The 26,778-nt window shown below is 43.4% G+C and overlaps 1 protein-coding gene across 2 annotated transcripts in view; it reads left to right on the top strand.

The window, feature by feature from the left end:
• The window catches only part of DDAH1 (dimethylarginine dimethylaminohydrolase 1), a 101,539-nt gene that overhangs the window by 22,372 nt on the left and 52,389 nt on the right, over positions 1-26,778 (top strand). Inside the window, exon 1 of one of the 2 annotated variants that reach the window (XM_033067157.1) lies at positions 15,795-16,115. The exons of the other annotated variant lie outside the window; for it this stretch is intronic. Coding sequence (XP_032923048.1) covers positions 15,810-16,115 — 306 coding nt within the window. The 5' untranslated portion in view covers positions 15,795-15,809. Of the gene's footprint in view, positions 1-15,794; positions 16,116-26,778 lie in introns of those variants that run through there. 2 annotated transcript variants of the gene reach the window in all.

The raw sequence follows: 26,778 nt of genomic DNA, 5'->3' as shown, positions 1-26,778 counted from the left end.
TGCAGTCACTTGCCAAGAGAAATCCTTATAAGCAAGTTAAAATAAGATCTTACTCATTGGAGTACAATTTGAAGCTTAAGAAAATGTCATCCGTAAGGCTTCTGTGTAAAATAAACCTGGGTCTAGTTTCAAAAAAAATTACTTCAAATACAAATTAAATATCTATTTCACTAGGGATATGTCTTTTCATAATCTGCAGCGGTTACAGGCTCAAACCTTAACAAGTTCAAATGTAGAAACTGTGACAGTAGCTCTGATGTCTTCTTGGCTGTAGAGCAGGGGAAAAGTACAGGGTGAGGGATTTCAGCATTTAGATACCTGCAATAGAAATCCAGTAGCTCAAATATTCTAAAATGTGGCTAATTTCGTGTTTTATTTTCCACCTTCATATGCTCACTTGAAGGCTCTCGGTACTGGCTTTTTAAAGAGGCAGTCAGCTGAAATGACACATCATTCTAATCACACACTAATAAACTGGGCATAGGAATAGCATCACTCCTAATCAGCACAAGCAAACATTTATCAAACACTATAAACAAATGTTTCCAGATCAACTCATTTTCATGTTATTTGGAAAGAGAAACAGCCTTCCCTTTGGTAAATTGGCAGTACCCAGAAATTTACTGGGTGTTTTCAGAGAAATCCTCTTATTGGAGGTGACACGATTTGCTGGCCAGAGAGCCTAGCACTGCAAATTTAAGCATGACCAAGAGCTGACAGAAGAGGGGATGAAGAACCTGGGGATGGGGACCATGGTGGCACTAACTGATGTGGGGAGCTGGGAGAAGTGTTTGGAGCCTTCCCTGTGCTCAGGAGCCTGTCCTGTCCCCCCAGCTTGTTCCTTTGGCACCCCACCAGGCGAGCACCCAGGGAAGGAGTTAAGTCATATTGCAATGTGACATAAAGCTGAAGCAAATAAAGCGAGCATTACTGTGTTTGCATTGTGAGCAGGCTGGTGAGAGGGAGTTTGAGGAGGGATTTAAAAGACAAGATGTGATAAACAGAGCAGAATTAGCAAAACATTTACTTATGGAGAGGTGGCACAGGAGAAAGAGAAGAGAACATCTGTCTGAGTGGGCTTGGAAGGAGCACCAGGGGTGTGTGTATATCAGAGATGGTTTTAGAGTCTGGTGAGGCCAGGGCTGCATTGTCAAAGGAGAAGCAAGAAGTATCTGAAGATGGTAAAGGCACACTGAGGTCACAGGGACCTAGGGCAGCTCCCACTGACCTCAGGCTTACTCTGAGAAGCCCAGACCTGATGAAGGTTGGATGAACCATGAGGAGCTGTGACTTTGAGGGATCCCAAAGTTGGGCAATTTGAAAATGAACATCACAAACCAGTGGGGTGGGCAGAGCAAGCGTGGCAGAAGGGGTACCATGATCCAGTCACAACCAGGTCAGCCCAGACTTCTCAGTAGAGCTGTAGAGAAATATTGGAGCCTAGACACATTTCTGGAGGATAAAAAGGGTAAGGAGAAGTGGAAGTTACCCAAATCAGAGAGCTTGAATGGAAGGGAGGTGGTGAGACTACTGACAGGCGTGGAAAGGAAGAAGAGGCTTAGGAGGCAGCAGAGCCAGAGTGCAGTACAAGGCTCAGCTGCTTCCCACTACTGCTTGCATGAACTTGGAGGACTTTGGTTCTGTCTGTCATCCCACAGCCTTTCATCAAGCCCAATCAAAGTCACACATTTTAAAATATGTTGTGGCTCTTGTATAAAAGTAACTCCAGGCTACCTTTTCTACATATTTCTAACTTATTTTCATTAAAATAGCAGATTTCCAGCAAGTGCTGGCATTCAGGCAGATGTGGAAGGGAGTTGGTCTCCACTAAACAGACGTACACAAAACCCGTCTGTGAAGGTGCTGTGACATTCAGAGCAGACATCTGTGCTATTTAACAGAGATAATCCCATGCACACCCAGCTACCATGCTCACAGCCCTTTCCCAAACTATGCTGCATGCTCAAATGTTATGATTACTCAACAGAAAATAATGCAAGAATTTCTAAGCAGGTCTTGATTCTGGATTGAGTGAAGGAAGTTCATTTGCATTTAAATACCCTTAAGCCCCTGAAAGAGTTTGAGTTTTTCATTATGTTTGGAAATAACTTCTGCTTCTTTTCAAGGCCTTAAATGTTATTCTCTTATTTGCAACCAGCCCTTGTAATATCTCTGCAAGTCTTCTCATCCATGAGCTGCTCCTTTGCATGCCACTTCTTTCCTGAGCTGGCCACCTGTAGACAGAAGTTTGCATACTCTCAAATTTACCTTTTCTGTAATTTCCGTAATTACCTTTTCTGCATTTTTGTATACTTCTTCTTCCCTATGGTATGTGAAAAACATCATAGGTTTTCCTAGACCTTTCCAAGACCACCTTCACTCAAAAACTTTTTCTTGTTTTGGTACTGCTTGTTGTAGACTGCAGAGCAACAGTTTATGGGTGGGGTGTTTATCCTGGTGGGTCCTTTGCGATACCTCGCTTGAAACTGCTGTTTGTGTTTGCCAGGATGATTTTGTGTTAAAAGGTTTTTATTATGGAAAGCACATCTGACCTTTAAAGTCCAAAGGCCATATTTATGAATGACTCAGCCTGTTCTCAGTGTGGCTGAAGCTTACAGTACGCAAACAAAAGCCAAAGCATACTTCTCCCATGTAACTTTTTGAGAAAGCAGTATTTGCCTCTGGCATTCACCAAGGGAGCTTTCCCTTTGTGTGCAAGAGGAAAATTGGGCAGGCTACAATAAAAGCCATTGTTGGTCCCAGCATGCATAGAATGATGATCCAAGAACTGAAATAATAGAAAAGTGTCGGGAGGGAATTTATTTCACAAACATGTCAAGATAGCTTCAGGCTTACTCAAGTTTTGATTCAAGCTTCTCATTCTTCTTAAATTCTTTCCAGGCCAAAATGGATTAAATAGTTGCTAATCTTCAATCATTCAGCATTTCCCTGGGATCAGGGTCTGAGGATGGCATTGGTGTGCCGACATTTCAGCCTCCGGTTCCTTAATGACAGTAAACCCCAGGGAATCTCAGAGTATGTACTCTTGCACTGTGATTAGGATTTCTCTCCTCAAATTCCATTGTGAAGGTCTCTGCAGGAAGGCCCTTCTTGCTTTGTGTCCTGGAGAGGATCTGCCACAATAGTCAGCAAGTATGATCAACATTGCACCCAAAATGTTCACAAGGGGTTACAAGCTATCGTTTTTTATGGAACTGGTTTCCAGACCCAAATATTGCCTGACAGCAGTGCTTACAAATCATTGCAAATAGGAGAAGAAAACTGGTCTTGCTGTGACATATCTCAAAAGATACTGCCAGCCCTAGACCTTAAAAAAAGAAAAAAATATTAAAAATTGTGTCTTTTTGGCACACTAGTCCTATTGGGATGTTTTCTGGTTGAACTGGCAACAAAACAAGAATAGTAATAATAAAACATTCCTGTATAGACATTTTAAATTCTTTTTCCCAGATCTCTTTTTTTTTTTTTTTAAATAAAGTCTCCTAAAAAGTTCAGAACACATATTTTTCCCCCCTCTTCTTCATCACTGCTGGAAAATCCCTAGGAGCTAATGTCAGTTAAGAATTTGCAGTAGCTGCTAGATGTAAAAACTATGTAATTTATGTCCTGTGGCCCTATCAAATATAACTACAAACCATATTCACAGCCCTGAAAATTACACAGCACTTCACCAGCGTGAGAGATGGCACTTTGCCTATTGTGATAGATGATCCCACACCTAGGACTGACTGGGAGCTTTTATGAGATAGCAAGGCATCCCTTTGGTGCCCAGCTGATGAAGGACAGCTGCTCTTTTTCTCCTTCAAGGAGGATCCCCCTTGGGCTTTATCTGCCCGAGGGGCGTCTGGTTTATGTGCATGTGAATTATTTGTATTAAAAGAGAATTAGTATGGCATTTATTGGTGAACTATAACACACTGAGATGAAATGAATTTTTTAACTACTTTTTGCATCAACAATAGTACTGTCTGTTCAATGTTTTTCCTTTCTTTGATAGTGGAGACAATTTTCATTAGCTCTAAGGTGCCTCTCTGCTTCTCTGACAATATAAATCCGTTTATGCCTGTCTTTAAGGCCTCTCTGCCCCTCCAGAGCAGTGTATGGGAGGCTGAGAATACATAGCAACCAAAATGCTACTAAAGTGACCAAAAAAGAGTGTAACACAAGCAAATACCTTATAATGTTCACAATACTCTTTTTAACCTTCCTCTTCCTTAGATATAAATTAAAGGTGATGGATGGCTCACAGGGACTGATGGGTTCCCTCTGGCCCTCTCTTTTCTCCCTCAATGTTTCCCATGGCTTAGTTGTTACTTTGTGAATATTGTCGAATCCTGATCAACTTAGGCTTATTTGACTAATCTAAGTATTTTGTGCATGAAGAAAGTGATTTATACAAAAGATTGTTTTGAGCAATGTGGTCTGGAGCTGTTGGCCTGTTACCATTGGTTATTTGGAGCTTTTTAAACCCCTTGCTCTTGAATCTATGGGTACCAAATGGGTTTTCCCAATATAATTCATAACAAAATATTAATCATAATGATAAAATAAGAGGCCTAAGATTCAGTGACTCTTTTCATTGTCATATTTTGCACAGCATCACTAATAGCATTAGATTCAGACCTGATCTATTGAAAATTTCTGGAAAAGTGTATTTGGGTCAAGAACAATTAGGACATTCCTGGAAACTGTTTGCACTGCTCTAACTCAGCTCTCCATTAGTTAATTTTATTTATACAGCTCCAAAAACATGCAGGGAAAATTAATTATGAAATTCTAAGAGAAATTTTTGCTATATTGTTCCTTATAAGGGATTCCTCAGAACCCAGACCTGCCTCAATTCACAAAAGATGGATGAACACTGTAATTACAAAACACATAAAATATTTGGCTTCATTTCCAAGAGAATCAGACAAGTCCATCAAACTGCAATCAGTCTCACTGCCCTTTGCAGCTCTCTGTGCTGTGCCTGCCTGGGGTTACCTGCCCGTGCAGGTGAGTGTCCAAAGGCAGCACTGGAGGGTGTCCTGCATGCACAGTCCATGCAGTTTGTCAGCAATGCAGATCCTGTGCAGTCAGGCTGGTGGCTGGAGGGGATGCAGGGAAGCTCAGTGTGAGCAGAAGAGACAAAGGCCAGTGAAGGAGTAGTCAGAGGGCAGTGATGAATGGGAACTGCCCTCAGCAAGGGAGGATGGGCTGGGAATTTCAATAGGAGGTGAAAAATACTGAAAATGGGGTGGATGAGAGAAAACAGTGCCTGGAAGGACCTTGTGAAAATCTCTGTGTGGCACAGAGGCTGTGACCACCACAGAGCATCTGTAAGGCTTCGGGAGGATTCCTCACTGGTGGGGCTGGGTGCAAACAAGGATTTATTTGGGAGTTTTGTGTTAAAATGTACATCAGTGCTAGCAACAGGAGGTCTGACTGTAATGAGTTTAATGAATGTGGCACAAGGGATGTTTCAGGTAGAAGGCAAAATGTGGGATTTCTTGTGTGCATAATTAGTACACTTGGCAGCTGGGTAAGCTTTAATTGCCATCCAAAGCTCCTGATCTTGCCAGAGAATGAAGAGTGTGAAGAGAGCTATTGATTTCCATCTGGACAAACAATTTACTTTTAGTGCTCATCAGCCTGATGTGCATCTTCATTGCCTGTCACTGCTGTGATCAAGCTAAAGCTGCTTTCATTGGCAGATTTCAGGCGGGATTTCAGCTGAATATGTGGCTAGAATTGCAAGGCGTTAATGGTAAAAACTGACTCGCCACATTGGCAGTGCTCAACATGCTGCTAGTTATGAAAATCTCCCCCTATCTAGGTCCTTATATAAAGCATCTCTTTGCTGTAATGTCCAGTTGCACCCCAAAAATAAAATGGGCACAGAAAGGGCCTTCTTCTCTCCCTGCTCAACAGGAGAAAGTTAATGTTGATTTTATATGATGCATATTTGTTTATAAATGTGGTGTTACTGAGCAGAAGATTAGATCAAAGAAGTGTATTTTGCATTTCGCTTTGAAGACACAGATGTCCATAGTCAACATGATCACTTTTGGGGGAGGCTTCCAAATCTCATGGGCTAAATGCCACATTTTTTTTCCTGTCCTCGATAGTTTCCTTGTTTCAGGGACTACGTTGTTTCAATATAGCTGGTGCAGGTCATGATCTTGAAAGAAAGACACAAGGAGAAAACTGTTATGTATTTTGTTATTTAGTAATGCCACTAGGAAAAAATTAATGGAGTAACTTGGAAGAAAAGGTTGAGGGGAGAGAGAGGGGATAGAATTAATTTTGCAAAGCAATCAAAAACCCACACTGGCTGAAGTTTGCAATACACAAATAGCATCATGAGGCACCAACATTTTTATACAGCTACTCAATCTAACTTTGTGCATGTAATGGAGATTGGTGTGCCCATGCAGGGTCAATGTGTGCACAGCTTTTCCTGATTTACCAGGAGAGAGCACCTCTCCTATGAAGACAGCCTGAGGTTGTTCAGCCAGCAGAAGAGACAGCCCCAGGGACACCTCACTGTGGCCTTCCAGCACTTAAAGGGGGCTTATAAAAGGGAGACAGAGAAACTTTTACATAGGCAAGATAGGGGGCAAGAAGGAATAGTTTAAAGCTAAAACCAGAGGTATTTAGATTAGATGTTTGGAATAAGTACTTTACTGAAGGATGGTGAGTCCCTGGAACAGGTTGTGCAGAGAAGCTGTAGATGCCTCATCCTTGTCAGTGTTTAAAGTTGGATTGGGCTTCAAGCAGCTGTCCCACAGCAGGGGAGTTGGAACTAGAGGATTTTTAACGTCCCTTCCAGCCAAGGAGCTTCTAGGTCCCTTTCTATGAATCTATGAAATGTCTAACATGGATTAATATGGTTATTGACTAGCCATGTCTTAATGTTTTTTCTTCTTTCTTTAAGAAAGATTTAACTTAATGCATAGGGAAAAAAATCAAATTCAAATAGGCCCTATTGGAAAGAGTGATTTTTTTTTTTTCTTGTTGACTTTAGTAACTAATCCCATTAAAGCAGTATGTAGTGGAAAGAAAGCCTTACATGTGAACAAGAGAATAGAGATTAAAATGGTGAGTTTTAGATTCATATTTGCCAAATTTAAAATAGGAAAATGATGTCTTTTCAGTTGGTTGATCTTTAATTATGTCTTGCATATTAGAATATTTTAGAATCACAACGTTACTTTTGTGTGTGTATATCCCTTTCTAATGAGAAGGTGACAATATACACAGCAAAAGTCATCTGGTACCTCTACACAGCTATTAAAATACAACAGTGGTTGATATATTCCCTTTGCCAATCAGGGTTGGGTTATAGTGTCATTTTATACAAGCAGTTCTACTGTTGGCTACAAAATGCTTCCCACATGACACTTCTTATCATCTTCACTGTTTCTGGAGAGATTTTGAGAAATGAATCATGGTGTGGTATGTCCTACTTAGGATACTTCAGATGCTGTTTTTACAGGGTGCTTCCCCAAGCCTTTGACTTTCAGGTCTTGAAAGAAGGCTATTCAGAAGTGGAATCACCTGAAACCATTGATTATCCTTAAAAACGTATCTTTCTCCTGTGAAAAATAAATGAAAGAATGCTTTCCCCTGTGTTGTTAAAAAGCTGTTTTGTATTATTTGTAACTGAAAAGAATAAGTATACAGTTCCATCCCTGCTGCTAATGCATCTGTTAAAGTGAGATCTTTAGATCTCAATTTAGATCTATCTATCCAGAATCTAAAACTATGATCATAATCATTAAATAATTATATTTTATATAGATGCACAATAAAATTTCTTCCATCCCCACTTACTGTACTTATTACCATATGGAATTTCTTCCTTGATCCTGAAAGGAATAAGAATCTAAGCATTTTGAGGCAGTAGTCTATATGTATTTATAGCAGTAAGGAATAGAACTGCCAAAATGCATGAAATTTTCTGATATAGCTTTCAGAGAAATCAGTGAGAGGTCTCTGCTTTCAGTGCTGATTTTGCCTTTGCAGTTAAATTGTAAAAGGCATAACTGGTCCTCTGCATTTGATTTTACAGATGCATTTCAAACAGAACTGAATTTATGTGGTCAGCAAAGCTACTGGCAAACATATTCCCCATGTGAACCGACTTAACTTTATTAAGGCAACACTCGCTCCTTTCCAATAACGTGGTTAGCAGTGTTTGTATCTCTACCTAAAATTAAAGCAGTTGTATTTCCACAAAATATTAAGTTGCCATCAAATGGAGAAGGACAGAGAAATCTAAATACCAGCACATCAGACAGAAGTGTAAGCATTGGTGCAGAACACCTGCAGCATATAGCAAACAGTAATTTACAGGTCATCACAAGTCCTCAGGATTTCAGGGAGAAAAAAGACTCATAGTCACCAGTTTAAAGACAGCATAAAAAATGTGACTGAGATATTTTACTGGTGTAACTAGACATAGGTCCCTAAAGCTGAATGCAGATGTATTTCCATGGAACTAAGAGGAAGGAGCTGATTTTGACTAGAATTCTTTCTAACCAAGTGAAAGGATAGGAGGGTTTGTATTATGTATAGAAGGTTGCTGTTGATTTTATCAGCAGTAAATTAGTTTAATCTACCTTTTTCTCTTTGTGGTTTGAATGTGCTTGAGGGGGAAATCTTCATTTTGAGTTGTGCTGATAGGTGGGAGAATTCAGATGGACCCTATGAAAACTGAGCACTGGGCTTCATGAAGGTCAACAAGGAGAACTACAAAGATTTGCAAATGGGTAGATCTGTACACAATAGGAACTAACCAGAGTCCTGCAGAAAAGGATCTGAGGGTTGCTGTGGGCTCCAGGTTCATAGTCTGCAAATATACGAATAGTGTATTAGGCTGCAACAGGATGATCATGGCCAGTAAATTGAGAGAAATTGTTATCCCCATCTACCTGATACTGGTGAGGCCGTATCTGGAATACTGTCTCTGGTCTGGAGCTGCCCCATGAAAAGAGAGATTGAGAAACTGGAAATTGCCCTGCAGAAGACTACCATGATAATTAGGAGTCTGAAACATGTGGCATGGAAAGAGATTTGGAGAGTTAGTTAGGCTTCTTTGGTTGGGAAATGAGAAGGCTAAAAAAGGAACTAGAAACAACTTATGGGTACTTGAAAGACAGTTAAAAACACAATGGAGACAAATTCTTCTCAATAGACATCTAGGGCAAATCAGGCAGAAGTTATGCCTTCAGAGGTTCAAATTGGACATCGTGACAAAAGCTTTTGCACTGAAAAGGATACATGATTATAATACCAAATACACAGAGATAAGCTCTGGTCTTTTTACTGACATTTGGAAAACAGACCTTAAAGCCCATAGATGCTTCAGCTCAGCATGTCCTCAGAATTAAACATTAGGTGTATCAAGGGTACAAGTTTATCTGCTGAAGGCAGTGCCCTGCAGGTTTATCTGCTGCAGGTTTGTCTGTGCTGCTTCTGATTTCTATCATGTGTGATGGCACTACTCGCCAGTGACATTGTTGGGACTAGTTTTGCCCCTTTTGGAACTGCATCTTAATTTCACCATTTCTATTTCAGCTGGTGAGTTTGAGGTATCCAGAAACCTCTTGGTAAGTGATAAGGAATAGCAGTTCAAATGAAACATGCTGATCACCCATTGCCTCCTCAAGCTGTCCAACTGGTGTCACTCCCAGTATGGTACCTGCCTCCTATGGAAGCACTTTCCCATTGTGCCCCCATGGGGCAAACAGCTGTTAAACATTCGCTTTGAAGAAGATGAGATCACTCCAAGCCTGTTCTGTGATGCATTATAGCAAGAGTTATTGCCACTTGGATACACTAACACTGTATCCATGTATTCTTCTTTGTTTATGACTTCTTAACTCTGACACATAGGACAGCATAATAATAAACTTGGTAGAAAAGCCTATTGGAAATCTATTTTAGCTTGATTTGTGGTGTATTAATCTGCTTGTTTGTCTCTAGCACTAATCTTAGTGCTGAGGAAGATGGTAAAAGAACTCCTAGTCCTTTGCCGGAATACAAAGAAAATCACAAAGTTGTTGGCTTGTGTGCATATATATATATACAAATAAGTATATCTATATATATATGCACACATATATTCTGTTTCATTCAGATATAGAAGTTAATTCCACTTTAACAAGTTTCATGTAAACATAAAGCTTCATAGTTGCATTTGCTAGTTATTGACCAAATCAACACAAAAAACGTAGAAAGCTTTTATAAATCAAGGAAAAAGATGCCTAACTGATAAGAAAGCCTGTGAATTAATTATCAGGCAGCTGGCTTCTAGAAGGAATGAGAAATGCAAACCATGAAAAGCAAAAAACTTTACAGCCAAATGTCACTGCCTCTTACTGCTGAGCTTGTGAGGGCTTTTCAGGCAATGCACGGGAAGGACAGGCTGCCACACCTGCGGGTGCTGCCAGCTGGTCAGCTGGCTCTGCAGCAGGGAAATGGAGTCTTAGGACAAACACTAAAAGGTAACTCAAGTTACATTGCAAAGGGCTTGGGTCCCTTCAAAAATATTAACTTGCATCCATCAGCATCTTTAAGTGTTTGCTTTTTTAGGCAATGGAGACATAGTTTTGATGGTAGATATGAAAGGAAGGCAAGAACACAGCATATGCATTTTCCCTCCTGTGTAAGTGCAGCCCAGCTTAGCAGCCATGAATTTAACAAAGGCTTTATCCCACCCTTCCCTCAGGAAGCCCCACAGTGGGCACTTCCCAGCAGCTGGTTTTGGATTCATGAGACCCATTGAACAGTAGCTGCACAAGTATGAATGGCATGAACCATTTCCCCTTCTACCGCTAGAGCTGATGCTTTCTTGCCAAGCTTATAAAATAGCATACTTTATTAAAAATGCTGTTGATAGTAGAAATAGTTTTATTGTTGTATTGCAGTCACAACAAGAACCATTTGCAAGGCACTTATCCTAGCTCTGTCTCCTCCCTCTCTTAGCTGGAGTAGCATTTCTGGCATATTTCTGGGAAGTCTGTCCATCAGGGACACAAATGGTGCATTTCTATCATTTTCTGTAAGAGATATGTTTACTTGTGTTATTCAGTATGAATTTCCACAGACTATTAATCTCACTTTTCCATCATGGTCATACCTGTGGTACCCAACCTGTGCTTTTTTTTTTTTAATTCAAGGAGTGACTTTTCTCCTGCATAGAGAGAAGGGTAAAAGTGATCATAAGGCATGGTGAAGGTGAGGAGATGGGAGCAAAGAAGGCAAACTGTCAGCTCTTTCCTCAGTGATCTGTTTGCTTGGCCAAGTAAATCCAGAAGTTGATTCTGGTTGTACACAATAACTTTAATCTATTGTAGCAAAGCACGTGGGAAGATTACAAATGTGAGGAATGCCCTGTGCCTCTGCATGTTGTCCAGGCTGCTTGGTGCTGTGTGTCAATGCAACAATGCTGCCAAAGCTGACTTGCAAAGAATCACCCTCTGACAGCTTTGTCTCCCAACAACTGTGTAGCTGTCAGTGCATGGGAATTCCTCCTTCTCTGCAGGATGCAAAATGCCAGCTGAGGAAACACCCAGATCATTATCCCATAGCAGACAAAACAAATACTGTGTTTCCCCCGAACCAGCTATATATAGAATTTATCTGATGCTGGTAAGACTCTGAGATAGCACGGGTTCAACTCAGGCAAGGGAAAATGCTGCTCCCCAAAAGGATTTCTCTACAGGCTGGCAGATGCAGTATTGATTTATGCCATCCAGAAAAAGTTCTGGATGGCATAAATGGTCTCTTCTTCTGGTCTCTTCCAGAAGTGATCTGTTATGTAAGCAATAGATGGTAAACAAATCTGTTCAGCACTTGGAAAATATAAAAGCACTTGGGAACTTGTCCATAGGGTGAAGTGACTTGTTGCCTGCCCAATGTCTTCAGCTTCTCTAAATGAGGAGCCTGACACTTAATTATTTAGTAGAAATATTGACTCACTGAGTCACCATGTTTTTTTACAGTAGAAGAGCAGAAAGAGAAAACTTCTGACAACTGCCTGGGTGAAAAACCCTTTGAGTCACTGTTTGTGTATCCAAGGCATGATTAAAGTAACATTTTTCTCTTCTGTGGCTGTGAGTAAGACCTGGTCATGCACCTCTTCTAAGAGAATGATCCACTGATCATAATGGGAGCTTTTCCAGCAGATCAGTGTTAATAATGGTGTTTGGCTGTGCAGTTAGTTCCAGTTTTCTATTGAGCTAAAGAAATCATTTGTATTCCTTTTGAGAAGTGAAATTCAGTGTCTCCCCATCTTTCTGCTGCAGATTCCCTTTGTTACAGTGGGATATGCTGGTGACTGAATGGTTTAGTTGCTGTCTTGTCCCGGCTTTTCACTCTCTGGAGTTTCAAGTGGCATTTCATTAATAGCGTGAGATGTCCATTAAGGTTTTATGGACAGTGGTGATGTTCCAGCATTTCCAAACAATGGGAAATGTTTTCCAACATTGCAGCTGCCTATCATGCCTGAGCAATTGCCTGTGTGGTATGCATTTGTATTCAGCAGTGATCCAGATTCTCCTTTGTCATGGTCACACAAACTGTTCAGCAGCAATGGCCATTCCTGACCTTCAGTGACCCAGGTAAAGGTTGTGTATTTGCTACTGGGCACATTAGATTCATTCTTACATAGCTGTTTCACTAAAACAATAGTATCCAGTGTAAAAATAATAATTGAATCACAGGACTGGAAGGGACCTCTCCTTATCCATCCTTCTTCCCCATCTCTGGCTTTCTGCTCCTAGCAGATGTTTCTTCCTCCTAAAAACACTGGGAATAGAGGCTGCATTTTTTACCAGGCAATCTTTTTCTTGGCTCTTTATTGTTAGAAAGTTTTCTGTACTCTTCCTTGATACAATTTAAGTGTGTTGCTTGCCTTCTGCCTTGTGGAAATTACTCCCTCCATCTTTGTGGTAATTTTTTACACAGCTGCAGACTGTTCTCAAGTTGTGGCTGTGAAAAAAAATCATCTTATTGATATGCTACTATTTTTTTGGGTCAAATTGATAAAATTTCACTCTGGGTATCAATACTTTTCTGTCATAACTTTTAAACCATGTCTCCTGTTTCAAGATCTATCCCTTTCTCCAAAAGCAAACACACTGCTCACAAATGCACCCTCAAGTGAGTGTTGCAAAGCAATTTTCTTCTGCTGTCACTGCCAGTAGTGCAGTGCAGTCACAAAACACCTGGATTTGCATCCTCCTCTGTTTGCATTTCCTCTGAAAATAAAGCATTTTCTCCTTTCCAAATACAGCTTGCTGTGATACTGCTCAAGTGGTCTGCAGTCCATATTCTATTAGGAGCATACTTTTCATTGTTCTGCATTACTTCCACAGTGTGACACAGCTTTTTTCTTTGCTGGGGGGCAGCTTTGTTCTTTTTTTGTACTAGTCTCTCCAGCAGGACATAGATACAGGAAAATATTGGATATTCAACAAGGTAGACAATATTTAAATACTGTGTTGGCGCCTGACCTATTTTGCATTACTGCATACAATGAATTTTAACAACACTCCCATAAGACTATGTGAACACATTCTAATTTGTAACGATAATTTGTGAGTAAACTGATATTTAGATAATCTTATTATAAATATGCACAATATTACTCTGGGTGCATCTGTTCCTAGATTGTTAATGATGCCTTTCTATTCACCGTAAAAAATAGAACAACAATACAATCAGAAACCAGATCTTAATTTGTATTTAAACTGGGCAGTTTTATATATTTATGGGAACGCGGATGAATTTTTTACTGTAGTAATTAGTTCCAAGACCTTGTTTAAACAGCTATGATATGTACTTCCAACACACAATGGTGTGCCTAACACACACTGTCTCGTAGCACTGTGTCTCACAAAGACATTCTCCAGCCTCGTCTCCCACAAAGGTACTGAGCAGCTGTGAGAAGTGTACCTGACCAGCTCCCAGAGAGCAGCTGTAGCCACCTGAGCTGGGCTGGTGACTGTGCCTCTGGGGCAAGCCTCTCTGTCCTAGACAGCATGTCAGGTGTGTGTGAGTTAGAGTGTAGCATCACCTCATAGCTTGTATTTTCAGTGAGATCTAAAAATCATCATCACTTACAAATTCATAAAGTAATTGCAGATGTCAAAAACATCTGTATTGATTATAACTTTCCAATCCATTGGCTACAGGACAACTATTTTCAATACCTTTTCTGATAGGAACCCTGGCAAGTTTTAAAATTACTGGATGTAGCACTTTTTCTTCTGGCCAAAAGTAATGCTAACTAAAAGAAAACCAAACTATGCCGATGGCTACATCTCAAATATGTAATCAGTCCAAATAGACTTTTAGGATGGTAGAAGGATTACATGTTATATCAGATACAGTATGATGCTACTTGTAGTGGTTTTTCCAAAATTTGATATATCCTACATGATAGCAACTCGATTACCTGTCCATTTGTTTAAGTGAAGTAATATTTGCACATTATTCAGTGAATGACAGTTATTCAAATAACTGTGCCTGTGCATAATAAGTTGAAACAGCTTTTACAGAATATTTGGAGAACGTGTGAAAAATGCAGATGAAAATCTAGTGAGCTGCCATTTTAGAAACACACTTTGGTATTTCCTTCATGCTATTCATTAACTAGATTCCCAAATGCTGAACATCTGAAAACATCTGTGACAGCGTGGCCAAGGCAGCTCTGGGTTTTGTCTGGGCTCAGGAGTGGGAACACAGAGCTGTGTGCTCGTGGGGTGCCTTCCATGACCAGAGGGACACTTGCAAAAGCTTTGCTAGCAAAAGCAGAGCTGGAAGGAAAATCCATATTCCTTCTTTTTTCCTGTCTGCTCTGGTGAGGACAGACCTTGGAGCTACCTGGGTGGCTTGGGAGCAGTACAGCTGAGGACTGCTGCTGCGGATGTTGCTTTGCCTGGCACAAAGCCCATTTGCCTGGGAGACAGAGATGTGCTCTGACAAGGGCTGGCCCTCCTCCAGGATAACCTCCAGTCAGGGTAAAACTGGGGAAAATGACACCGAGGGAAGCGGGTTTTAGGGAAAAGTGTGTGAAATCTTCCTTGTTTCAGTCCCTGAGGCGGAGGTGGAGCAGAACACCGGTGTCCCTCCTACTCCGTGGAGGTGCAAACCTTAATGGTGTAAAGGAGTGGGAGCAGGTGGACACGCTCTGCCAGTGCGTGCTTTGTAGAAAGCCATGACACGAGAGTCGGCTGGGCTTATTTCCTTAGGATTTGTATTTGGAACTGCCCTTGTCATGGGATATTCTTCCTTTGGTCACGCACCTGGTCTTCAGCTGTGCCAGCAGGGAAGAAGGCAGCGGCAGAGGGCTCGCAGGTGGCCAAGCCAAGGCACCCTCGAGCAGGAGGGTCATGGACCTTCCCCGCCCCAGCCCGGCTGGAATGGATGTAAGAGTGTGCCTGGACAATGTGGGGGGTTCGAACGCTTCAGCCCAGCTGTGCCTTTGGCAGAACTGTGGGAACCGGGCAGAGCCGCCCGCCGCCCCTGAGGCCACACACGGGGCCCGCCCGCACAGGTAAGGGCGCCGCGCGGGGGGCGGCCAATGGCGCGGCCCGGCTCTGCTGCCAGCCAATGGGGGCGCGGCGGCGGCGGCCCCGTGAAATGTGCCTGGTGGGGAGCCAATGGGGCGCGGCCGGGCCGCGGGCGGCGCTTTCTCCGCTGCCAGCGCCGGCGGCGGCCGCGCGTCCCCCGCGTCCCCCTCCGCCGCGCGTCCCGCTCGTCCCTCTCGTCCCTCTCCGCCATCCCCGCCGCGCAGCATGGCCGGGCTGAGCGGCGGCCTCGCCGCCTTCGGGCGCTGCACGCACGCCGTGGTGCGGGCGCTGCCCGAGTCGCTGTGCCGGCAGGCGCTGCGCAGCACGGCGGGCCCCGAGGTTGACTTCGCCCGCGCGGAGAGGGAGTATCAGCTGTATGTGGGTGTGCTGCGGGGCAAGCTGGGGCTGCAGGTGCTGGAGCTGCCGGCCGACGAGAGCCTCCCCGACTGTGTCTTCGTGGAGGATGTGGCCGTGGTGTGCGAGGAGACGGCGCTGCTCACCCGCCCGGGCGCGCCCAGCCGCCGGAAGGAGGTGAGGAGCGGAGCGGAGCGGGGATAGCGGAGCGGTGCGGGAGCGGTGCCCGCGCAGGTGAGCTCGGGGCGGCCGCGCCGTCGGGAGTGTCCCCGGGCCCGCCCCAGCCCGCGGCGGGGACCGCGCTCGGAGCTGCAGCCCTGCTCGGCGGAGCGGCCCCGGCAGCGGCTCCAGCCCGGCATCCCGCCCCGGCAGCCCGGCCCGCTGTGCGGCGGAGCCCCGCGGTGCTGGGCGCCCTGGAGAGCGATGCTCTGCTCCTGAGACACGGTCATGGATGGACAGTGTGAACTATGACTCATCCATTCTGGGGCGTGCGGGCTTTCGCTCCGTGTCAGCTTGCCCAGCCCGTCCGGCGGGATGGGTCGCTGGCGGATTGTGCGGGTTCGTGTCCTCGGTGCAGCCCGGCTCAGTCCACAGAGCCCATGTTCAGTACGTGCTGAGCCCGAGCTCAGCCCCACGCAGTGCATCGCTGCTGCCCGCGATAATTGTATCTACTGGCCTGTACACAAGAGCTGGTGTGTGTTTTGGTGTACTTGGTGTCATCCCTAATGCCCTTGAACCTGATGTTGCCTTCCCTGTGCAGCCGTTGCAGCCCCCTGCATGCATGGGGGACACAGGCAATTCCATTGGAGAGAGGCGTGGAGGATGCACACCCACAGGAGCCTTACTTTAGATCTTAGTACTTTTTTAATATCCTCAGCCCATTCATAAACTAGTTCATGAGGCAGTGCATGCATTGAAGTGCCACCCAGTTATCTCCTCAATGGGCAGTGACAGCCTGCCTTCCTGTAAGCATCTTTTCATGTAACCCTCCTCATGTCTCTTTTAGTTCCCATCTTTGGTAGCCATAGTGCATTGGGAGATCCACAGGCGTGTGCTTGGTTTTGTTGTTTTTTACATAGTGTTTTTCTCTTACCAGTTGCAGAGTTGTCTTAAATTCTCCCCCAATAGTGTAACCTCTGAGATGCTGTGTACAACTTGTGCACATGCACTTCTTGTGCATAACCATGTGTATTTACTCTTTGTAACACACCTGGATGCTCTTTAAGGGGAGAACACCAGAGTAGTGTTTACCACATGCTACTCTCAGAAGCAGCTGCTTCTTAGCCAGAATCAAAGTGAGTTTTCATTGGTCCTTCCCATGACACACTGGTATGTAGCTCTGTGAGTCCTGCTGCCATTTGTACCATTTCCCCTTCAGGAGGAGGAATTTAGTTCTTTCCATGAGTGACTTGTCCAGGCAGCGTCATGAACAAGAGAGAGAACTTCCAGATATAATTTGAACATTATTAGTGTTCTTGAATGATGGAGCAATCCTGCCCTTGAATTTTCTGTGAAATAAAAGTGAAACAATAATTGAACAAGTATCCTTTCAAAACTGTAACAATGCATGACACTGCATTGTAGTGCTCCTCTGAACATTTAACTCAAAACAGTTCTTCCTCCTGGTAACATCATTACAGCAGTGTGTTACGGAAAGGGAGAGAAGGTGCTCATTTCTGCTGGATGCTACCTGCCCATTCCTGATTGATCCCTTACCTCTCCAAGGCATCCTCCCCTTCCCGGTGTGGTTACTGTCAGTTTTGTTTAGCTTGAGTGTCTGTGTTGAGTAGGCAGTGACCAGGATGTCATATTGAAAACAGTGAAATGGCAAAGGCTTTAGAAAGCAGGAATGCACACATGCCTCCCCAGAGCTCTGTGTGGTGGGTGGAGGGCTTGGTGCGTGCCTTGCACATCTTGGCAAACATCTATGATAACATCACTTCCATGGAGTCCCAGAAAGGGCTGCACGAGAGGCTATTTCCTTTTGTACCTAAAGCTTCTCTGCTCTTGCTGCCTCCAGCTTTGGTTCTGGAGGTACCAACCACAGGTGCTCGGGAAGGCCGGCACTGAGAGAGCCCAGCACCTGCTTCTGAGGTTTATGTTCAGTCTGTATTCCCCGCTGAGGTAGTTGCTGGAGTCTGGCAAGTGATGTTGCTGCAGGGTCTGTCCTACCATCTGCCTTGTCAAATGCCTTTATTGGTGACCTGGAGGAGATTGAGGCATCTTAACTGTGCTGTGAGTGGCCCCAAACTGGGACAAGGGTGAGAAGTGATACCATTGAGGTCTAGGCTGTGCAGAGGGTCCTTACAAGGCTGAAGAAAGGGGCTGACCCATGGAGACCTCATGGCTGAACGGGGACAAATGCAAAGTACTGCCCCAGGAAAGGAAGGATCCTACAGCAGTTGGCTTGGCCAGCCCGTTATGAAAGTGAACCAAGGCTGTTGCGGTGCACTGTCACTTGTACTGGGTGACAGGGAAAGAGTCTACGTCAGCACTGGCTTCTCAAACTGCAATCTCTTTTTCTTTTTATGTAACATAAGTGCAAACCCATGAATATTTTAGCAGTACAGTTGGTGTATGCTTGGCTTAACCCAGTAAAGCCCAACTCCTGATCATGCTCTCCTGACCTGAGCCTCCCTATGAGGCAGGACTGAGCTGGGCTTGTCTTGCTGGTCTGTTGGAGTCAGTGAGCAAGTTTATAACCTCACACTGGTCTCTAAACTATTAAATGTATTTTTGTACAGAGCAGGCAGGGGCAGTAGACGAAGGAAAGGATGAAGGAAACAGGGTCATAAGGCACCATTTCTGCAAATAATTAATAGAGGGATGGTTTGTGTCCAGGAAATTTGTCAAAGAGGCATGTGGTAGGTTGGGTTCTGAAGCCTGATCAGACCAGTGAAAACTGAAGAGCACATGGGGGTTGCTGAGGTGCATCCCAAACACAACAGCCTGGTTGCACACACAGCTGGAGCAGCACTGTTTCAGGTGTGTTGTGCCTTCTGATAAACTGAATGCCAGATGCATGAACTGAGCAGTACTGTCTTCATCTCCTCTGTTTCATGCTACTGAAAACCTATAGTGCAGTATTTAAGGAGGATACAGCTTTTCTTTCACTGACTAGACTCCTTATTAAGAAGCCTTGTCACCAATTACAGTAACACTGTGCAGTAGACAAATTTCTGCAGTAGTTTGTAATAGCACTGATTGAGCTTTCAGGCTTTATAGATATCATTGCTTATCCCCTCAGCAACACAGGATTCTTTACTGATTGTCTGTCTGGAGCAAAACAAAATAAAATCTAGGGTTATGTCTGTTCTTGCTCCAAGTTATTGTAAGGAGAAAAAAAAAAAGTTGAATTAAATTTGGTCATGTTCGGGCAGCGCTGGGAAAGAGCCCAGTATTTTTTTAGTAAAGTAGAAAAATTATTCATGCATTTAATGATTTGTTTGCAAGTCAGACTTATTTCAAGGCATTATGTTTCTGTGTTATCAGCTTCTGAACTTATTTTAAAATTCATAGTTTCTGTGTAGTTTTGATTTGGCAGAAAGGTAAAGGCTTTTGGAGTAAGCCAAAGGTAGATTGCTAATGTGTCTAAGCTGGTGTTTTGCTTAGCTGTGTGCAGTCACCAGTGCACTTGATGCTTAAGTTGAGTAAGTCCAGTGGAAATGTTGTGATCACTGATCAGATTGCCAGTTCCAGTGCCTTTTGTTCCACCAGTATGTTCTCAATTGTTTATTCCTCTAGTATAAACTCTCAACGTCACCTTCTACAGACAGCAGGGTTAGTTGCTGTGAAGAGCCCTCATCAGCACATTGCTCTTGCTGCCTAAGTTGTCTTAATGTGCTTGGGATAGCACAAAACAGCATTTCCACAATTTCTGTGCTTATGCAGACAGATGGAAACCCAAAAGCTCAGCAAAACGCACCCACAGTGACCTGGCCTCTTCTGAGCTGCCACATGGGGAATGAAGAATCAGCCAGTGCTGAGTAAACTACGGGAGCTGCTGCAGAAGAGCTCAGTATATTTCCTTCCTTGGTTAAGAGGAAATTTCTACCCAAGACTTTTGTTATTCCCCATTCCCCCAAGACACACTGGGAACACTTGTGACTGCATTCATGTAGTAGAGGATAGCTGGTCCTTCAGCAATGAGGGACAGGATGAGCAGCAAAGGAGTATGTTTGTCAAATCCCATCCTCTCAACAAGAAGTGGAGAAACCAGCTAATTGCTTTTTCAACATCTCTGGGTACCTCTTCCCAAATCTGCTTGCTGTGTAGCAGGTTTTTGTCCACAGTAGTGGTTCTGTAGAATTTGTATCTGTGCTGGGCCAGGTAACCTGCTTCTGAGGGCTGAGTGCCCTCATTCTGCAGGGCTATATAGCTGTGTATGAACCATACACAGGTGTGGAACCACAGTGTGAAGCTGTGCATGAACCATAGCTTGCACCCTACAATGGCCTGTTAGCCATCTGCAGTTAACTTGCAGGGATAATTCTCAGACCAGGAGGTGGAGGTTTCTCAAAAAAACAAAGGCAAAAAGAGTTTACTAAGTTATTTGTGTATTGTATATACTGAGGTAATACAGCATAGCTGGTGCTAAATGCAAGACAGTTTCTCTGCTCTCTGTAGATAGATGGTCCTGCAGGTTAATGATGTCTGTTTCAAAGTAATAGAAGAGCTGGGCTCAGGAGAAAGAGATTTAAGGCTCTGCTGGCTCCTGAGCTTAATTAGGTTATGGGGGAACGGCATATACCAGTACAGGTGAGCCTGTATTTAGAATCATAGAATCCTTTAGGTTTGGAAAGACCTTTAAGATGGTGGAGCCATCTTAAGCCAGCACTGCAGAGTCCACACTAAACCGTGTCCCTAAGTGCCCCATCTATGCATCCTTCGAATACCTGCTGGGATGGTTATTCCACTACTTCCCTGGGCAGCCCAAAGCTTGAAAACCCTTTCAGTGAAGAAATCTTCCCTAATACCCACTCTAAACCTCCCCTTTGCAAGCTGAGGGCTGTACCCTTGGTCCTGTTTCTTGTGATGTGGGAGATGAGACCAATTCCCACCTCACTAAACCCCTGTTCAGGTATTTGTAAAGTGATGAAGTCCCCTCTGAGCCTCCTTTCTTTCATGCTGTACACTATTGCTGACCCAGGCCAGGATGCCACTGGCCTTCCTGGCCACCTGGGCACAGCTGGTTCATGTTTATATCCAGCTGTCAGTCAGAATCCCCAGGTCCTGCTCCACTGGGCAGCTTTCCAACCACTCCGTCCCAAGGTTATTGTGCTGCGTGGGGTTATTCTGACCCAAGCACAGGATCCAGCACTTGATATTGGTGAACCTCAGAAGTGACCTTGGCTCATTGATCCGTCCAGTTCAGATCCCTCTGGAGAGCCTTCCTACCCACAGGCAGTTCAGTAATGACTCCCAAAGGCCTTTATCCCTTCAACAGGCCAATTTCTCCAATAATCAAAAATTATTTCATGATTACTGTGCCTAGGGTGGCCTTCATCCACTAGTTCACAATCACCATATCTAGAGGGACCTAACATATCAGTAACTCTTTGCTGCCACATGGATCTGAATCCCCTGCTTCCACCGAGACAGCAAATGGAGTGAGCTCACCAGCACACCACCCTGTCTCCAGCAGGCCTGCTGTTGTGTAAACCTACTCACTGTCAAAACCCAAAAATTCTGCTGGTGGTGCCAGGCTCAGAGCCAGGCATTGATCTGCTGGCTCTCTCGTTTCTTCACTCATCACTCTGCAGTTACAAGCTAGAGGGGGATACTGTTTGTGCTCCTGATCCCTTAACCAGTTGTCCCAAGGCCCTGAGGTCTGTTGGTTGCCCTCAGACTTCTTACTGGGACTTCATTGCTGCACACTTGAAAAACAAATAATGGATAATAATCTGAGGGCTGTATCAGGGGAGGGAGCTTTCTCTTCCATCTTTAACCAGGGCCCCAGAGGGGCAGCAGGCTTCCCTAGATCCCTGAGTCCCTAGACCCCTAACTGGGTCTGGCCTGCATGGGGTTCCTTCTGTTCCCTTCAGAAGGGAGTCTCCTCTGTCATGTCAGTGACCTGCCTTTTTTTTGCTTTGTGGAGGCAGTTTTGATGCTGGGCACAAGCTGACTGAACCTCGGCAACCTCTCCAAGCTGGATGAGCCGAGCAGAGGAGCTCCTGTAGCTGGGCACTGCTCCCACAGGGATGCTCAGTGCTGCTGGCCAACCCTGGGAGAAGAGCAGGGTATTCCTGCAGCCCAGCTTGGGGTGACAGTGCTCCCACTCAGCTCTGTCTGGGCAGCTCACTCGTGTGGCTGCAGAGCTTAGCAAGGCTGGGGCTTTCTGCTGGCTGGGTACCATTGCTCCCTGGTTGAGCTGGCACTGTCAGGAATCTGTCTCCTTTCTATGGAGGCTTAGCACTGGCTGGTCACTGGAGAAGCAAGAGATTAAATGTTTTATTACTATTTTAAATTATTCATGGTTCTTTAAACTGTCACACAAATTGTAGTGGTCTTTTATGTTTTCACTGACCCCTTTATTGTGCTTTACCCTCGATGACCCAGACCACCTTGGTGTTCCACCTAGAAAACTTAAGATAGAAAGCACAGAGTTTACCACAGTGTAACTACTTAGTACTTAAAACAGCAGGTAAATAAACATAGGCAAACACTCTACATGAATGCTGACAAAATTCGGAGATGGCACTAGGTACCTTTCTACCTTCTTGATAGATTGGGTTTTTCAATACCTTTCCCATTCTCTACTGAGCCATATATACATACTCCTTTAGCCTTTTTCATCATGTTCACTGTCTAAGCTCACAATTAGAGTGAAATCATTCAAGATACTGTCAGCATTTTATTTTATGTCATAGTGAAAACAAGTTGAGAAGTACCAGCCAGGCTTTGGGTATGATGTACACAGTTTTAATGTGGGATTTGGCTGTTCTTTGGGCCTATAATTGGCAAACCCAAATGTAATGATCTTTTACGAAGTTAGTGTCGTTTGGAAGATGATGGGTGATGCCCATCATGGGTTGCAGAAGGCAGTAAAGTAACTCATATCTGAATCTGCTTCAGTGTTTTCTTTTATCATATAAATAGCTTTAATTTTCAGTGTTTTCTGTATTAGTATATAAATTAACTGAAAAGCATGCAGTAGAGGAGAAAAGTTGCTTAAACAGTACTGAGAAGTTTAAAAAACCCAATGATTTAGGCAACATCAGGCAGACCTTTATCAGGAACCAATGTAATTACCAGTATACGTAACAATGGGTATTCTAGCTTCCCAAAGCAGACTATTTTAAAAATAATTTGCTTCACAGTTCAGGTGATGCCTTTTTGTTTGGACAGGTGGTTATTTGGTCTTAAAGTTCATTGCTGATGTAGCTCTGACCCTACATTGATAAGGCTAACACTTTGGGTGAAGTGGCTATACCAAGAACTGTATTTTTTCATTTTCAATTTTGCTTCTGTGATCCCTGATTTAATGAAAATGTTAGGAAGTAGCTTCTAGTCAGATCAATATAAGTGGACTGTATTCATTATAATTGGTTTCTATCTATAGAACTGTAAAACAATCTTTAAGGACAGTCTAGGAGCAGCTTGGGTTTCATGCTTTTCTAGTAGAAGCCCTATTTAGACTTTGTTATTTAATTGTGATGTCAGGATTCTCAGAAATATCCCAGTTACTGGCCAGAAGATTAAAAAAAGTCAGAACCCAAATTAAATGCCTGTTTTTCAATCTCTTGTGGACACTTGATTATTATTGTGCAAGCCTGATGTCAGCTTCTGTACTTTGTTAATCACTGTTCCTTTAGCTGTGATAAATAGCCCTTGGTGAACTTACGGTTCAGTGCAAATGCTAAGTGCTTAAAGGTTCCAGATAACCATAAGCATTTCTACCAAGTAAAAAAATCCTTTGCTGCTGCTCTGACTTGGACATATGACTTGGAGCTACCCTGTTGCTCCCCCAAGAACTTTCTGCCTGGACTTTCAAATTGAACCTGAATAGTTGATGTTTTGTAGTTCTTTGTTTGTATATTTTGGGGTGTTTTTTGTAACTGCCTTACTTAAAAGCCTTGCATAAACCAGTTTACCGCAGTCACTTGTGGAATTTTGGTTTTAAGATTCAAAGACAGGTTCACATCATCCCCAGTGTAGTCTGCCTGATCAGTTGAGCACTGAAACTTCTTGTCTCCCATCATCTCTCTTGGTGAGGTGACTGGGGCATGCAACTCTTCAGCAATCCTGGCTGATCTTAGCACTGATATTTTTCATTAAAATGAACACATGCAGACTTTAATTTCTGCCACTATTACTGGTTATTTTTAAGTGATTCTGGAGCAGGTACTCTGCTTCTGCTGCAGGCTCAGCATGAGGATGCTGAGGGAAGTGACTGTATAGCAAGTTTTAACTTGCAGTGCTCCATTCATGCTGAATATTTAGGGAGCTTAGCAGCTCAGTCTGGGAAAGCAGTGTCTATGCTTGTGTTGTTCAGTTTTCAGAGGATTTCTTGTCTTTGTCAAAAGTCTCCTGGTAAATAATGCTGGATCAAAAATGTAGACCTGATCATTAAATGCTGACCTGAAATGAAAATTATGTATACAAAGCATATTCATATATTCATTAATCATAAGTCACACCAGTACCTGCACACATCTCTGCAGGAGTCATTGTTATGGCAGGCTTGCCAACCACAAGTTGTGACTACAGAAAGTATGTTCCTACCAAGAAAGAAATTATTGTCAGTAATTACTGATCATTCATTCATTTGAAAAATAAACTATTTTGATTATTTTGATATTTGTTATAGAAGCATATCCCTAATCAAGTTTATGGTGTAAGAGAGCTTCACTTTTGGTGTCAGGTCTGGTCATTCACAGTTGTAGGGTGAAGATAAATTATATACCTACAGTATCAGGTGACAGTATCTTTCATTGCTGCCCCTTTAATAGCAGTATTAGGAGTTTGTCTTCCAGGGGGAAAAAAAGTGACATGTTTTATGGCTAAGATGTACCTGAGTCAGGTCTTGCAGTCATCCGAGGTCAGTGATCACCTGCACCACTCTAATGTGCTGTTTTTCTGTCACTTGGAGTCAATATTAAAACCAGGCAAGTAGATAAAAATCAGCTCCTTCCAGACTTGCAGAACTCATTTCCATGTCAATAGAGATTCAGTATTTGGCATCATCTTTAAAAAGGATTGTGATAATTTGTTTCTGGAGGGTTCATTATGTATGTTAATAGTAAAGGATCTGGCTATCCACGCTTGTCTCCGGATGCCAACTGAAGTTCTCTGGCAAGATGAAATCATCTGTCTCAGCTCAGTCCCAGCTGGCCACTGAAGCAAACCAAAACAAAACTGCTACATAATTGGACACTGTTGACAGTGCTGTGATTGATTTTGCGTTTCTCTTTGCTTTTTCTTTTTAATGTAAAAACTGTCAGGAAGCTGAATCCTGTATCTCAGAAAGGGTGATCTTGCAGGATAAGAATCCTGCTTGTGCAAATGTCTCTGCATTTCAGTGTGGTTGATGTCCTTTGAGCTGCAGGCCAGCAGCCATGGAGATGGTCATCTCCATGCAAACTCAGGCTGGAAAGATTAGTATTTTAGAGACAGAGCTAGATTTTAGCTTGCTCTCCAGAAATAGCAAGCTATGTTTTTAAAAATAATTTGAATGTTTAGTGGTAAGCTGCTGACCATGCCTCTGTGTAGAAGACATTTAGCAGCCTAGAGGAGTTAATTATGCAAACAGTAAAAGCACTTTGGAGCTTTTCACCTACCCAAGTAACTGCATGTGCCTGTCATCACTGTGCTTAAAATAGTAAAAGTGATGAATCTCATGCTCTTCTAACATTTTACAGAGGAGAGGTGGCATGGCTATTGCTGGTCACTAGGTATTCACTGAAGTTTAGTACACTAGTTAATGCCTTTGAACCCGTTAAAAACCTCTGATGGAAATACTTGTGCATGGGCTAGCAAGAGGTGGAGTGAGCAGTGCTGTTGAGAGGCAAATATGAACAGATAGAAACAAAGGATAGTGATGGAGGATGATATGAGTGGAATGCATGTGTGTTCCAGTAGAAGGGTCTGATTGAGGCCTTCTGCAAGGTGTTTTTTGGGTGACTCCTGTAGCCACATGTATTCAGAACTTCTAACTATGGAGTAGAAGCTGTTAGACAAGAAGAAGGCATAGGGTTGTCATAACCCTTTCCCACATTCCTTCTGGCTGCAGCAGCTTGAAAGCAGCTAGTTTTTGTGTATGTTTCTAAAAGAAATCAGGCAGGCACTACTTTAGTGTTGTCCTTTCTGATATTTGTCCAGTAATTCTTGATCCCTTTGATCTGAACTGGTTGCAAGGAAGGAGACTGAAAAGTAGCCCCATCACCACCAATGCAGGAAAAGTCAAGGCAGAAGTCAGTGTAGGAGAAGATGCTGTCAAAGGAAGGGGTGGGGAGTGACCTGGCTCTGTACACAGGGGAGAGCCCTTGTCAGCACTTGCTGCATCCTATAGGGTGCCACGTCTTCACTGATGCTGGCAACCCCAACTGTGAAAATCTAACCCATAGCAAATGGAGCTTCTGCATGCCATACAGAAATCTCATTTTTATGACCCTTAAACCAAATGTTTCTGTTAAATGTCATCTTATTCTGGAATGTGACCTTATTGTCTCACAGTAAACCAATCAGCCTGCCTTGGCCACAGACCTCTGGCTTAGCACAGTCCCTTCTAGATGAGCACTGTATGCCTCCAGTATTGCTGAAAGGCCATTTTCTTGACTTGACTCAAACTGCTTATTCATCTGCACCTGAAATGCTGTGTGAGGTTCTGGTTACCCCTTTT

Source organism: Catharus ustulatus, chromosome 9, assembly GCF_009819885.2.
Source record: "Catharus ustulatus isolate bCatUst1 chromosome 9, bCatUst1.pri.v2, whole genome shotgun sequence".
NCBI classification, from domain to species: Eukaryota; Metazoa; Chordata; class Aves; order Passeriformes; family Turdidae; genus Catharus; species Catharus ustulatus.
Note: the sequence above shows the minus strand (reverse complement) of the source record. Positions and strands in the feature narration are given on the sequence as shown.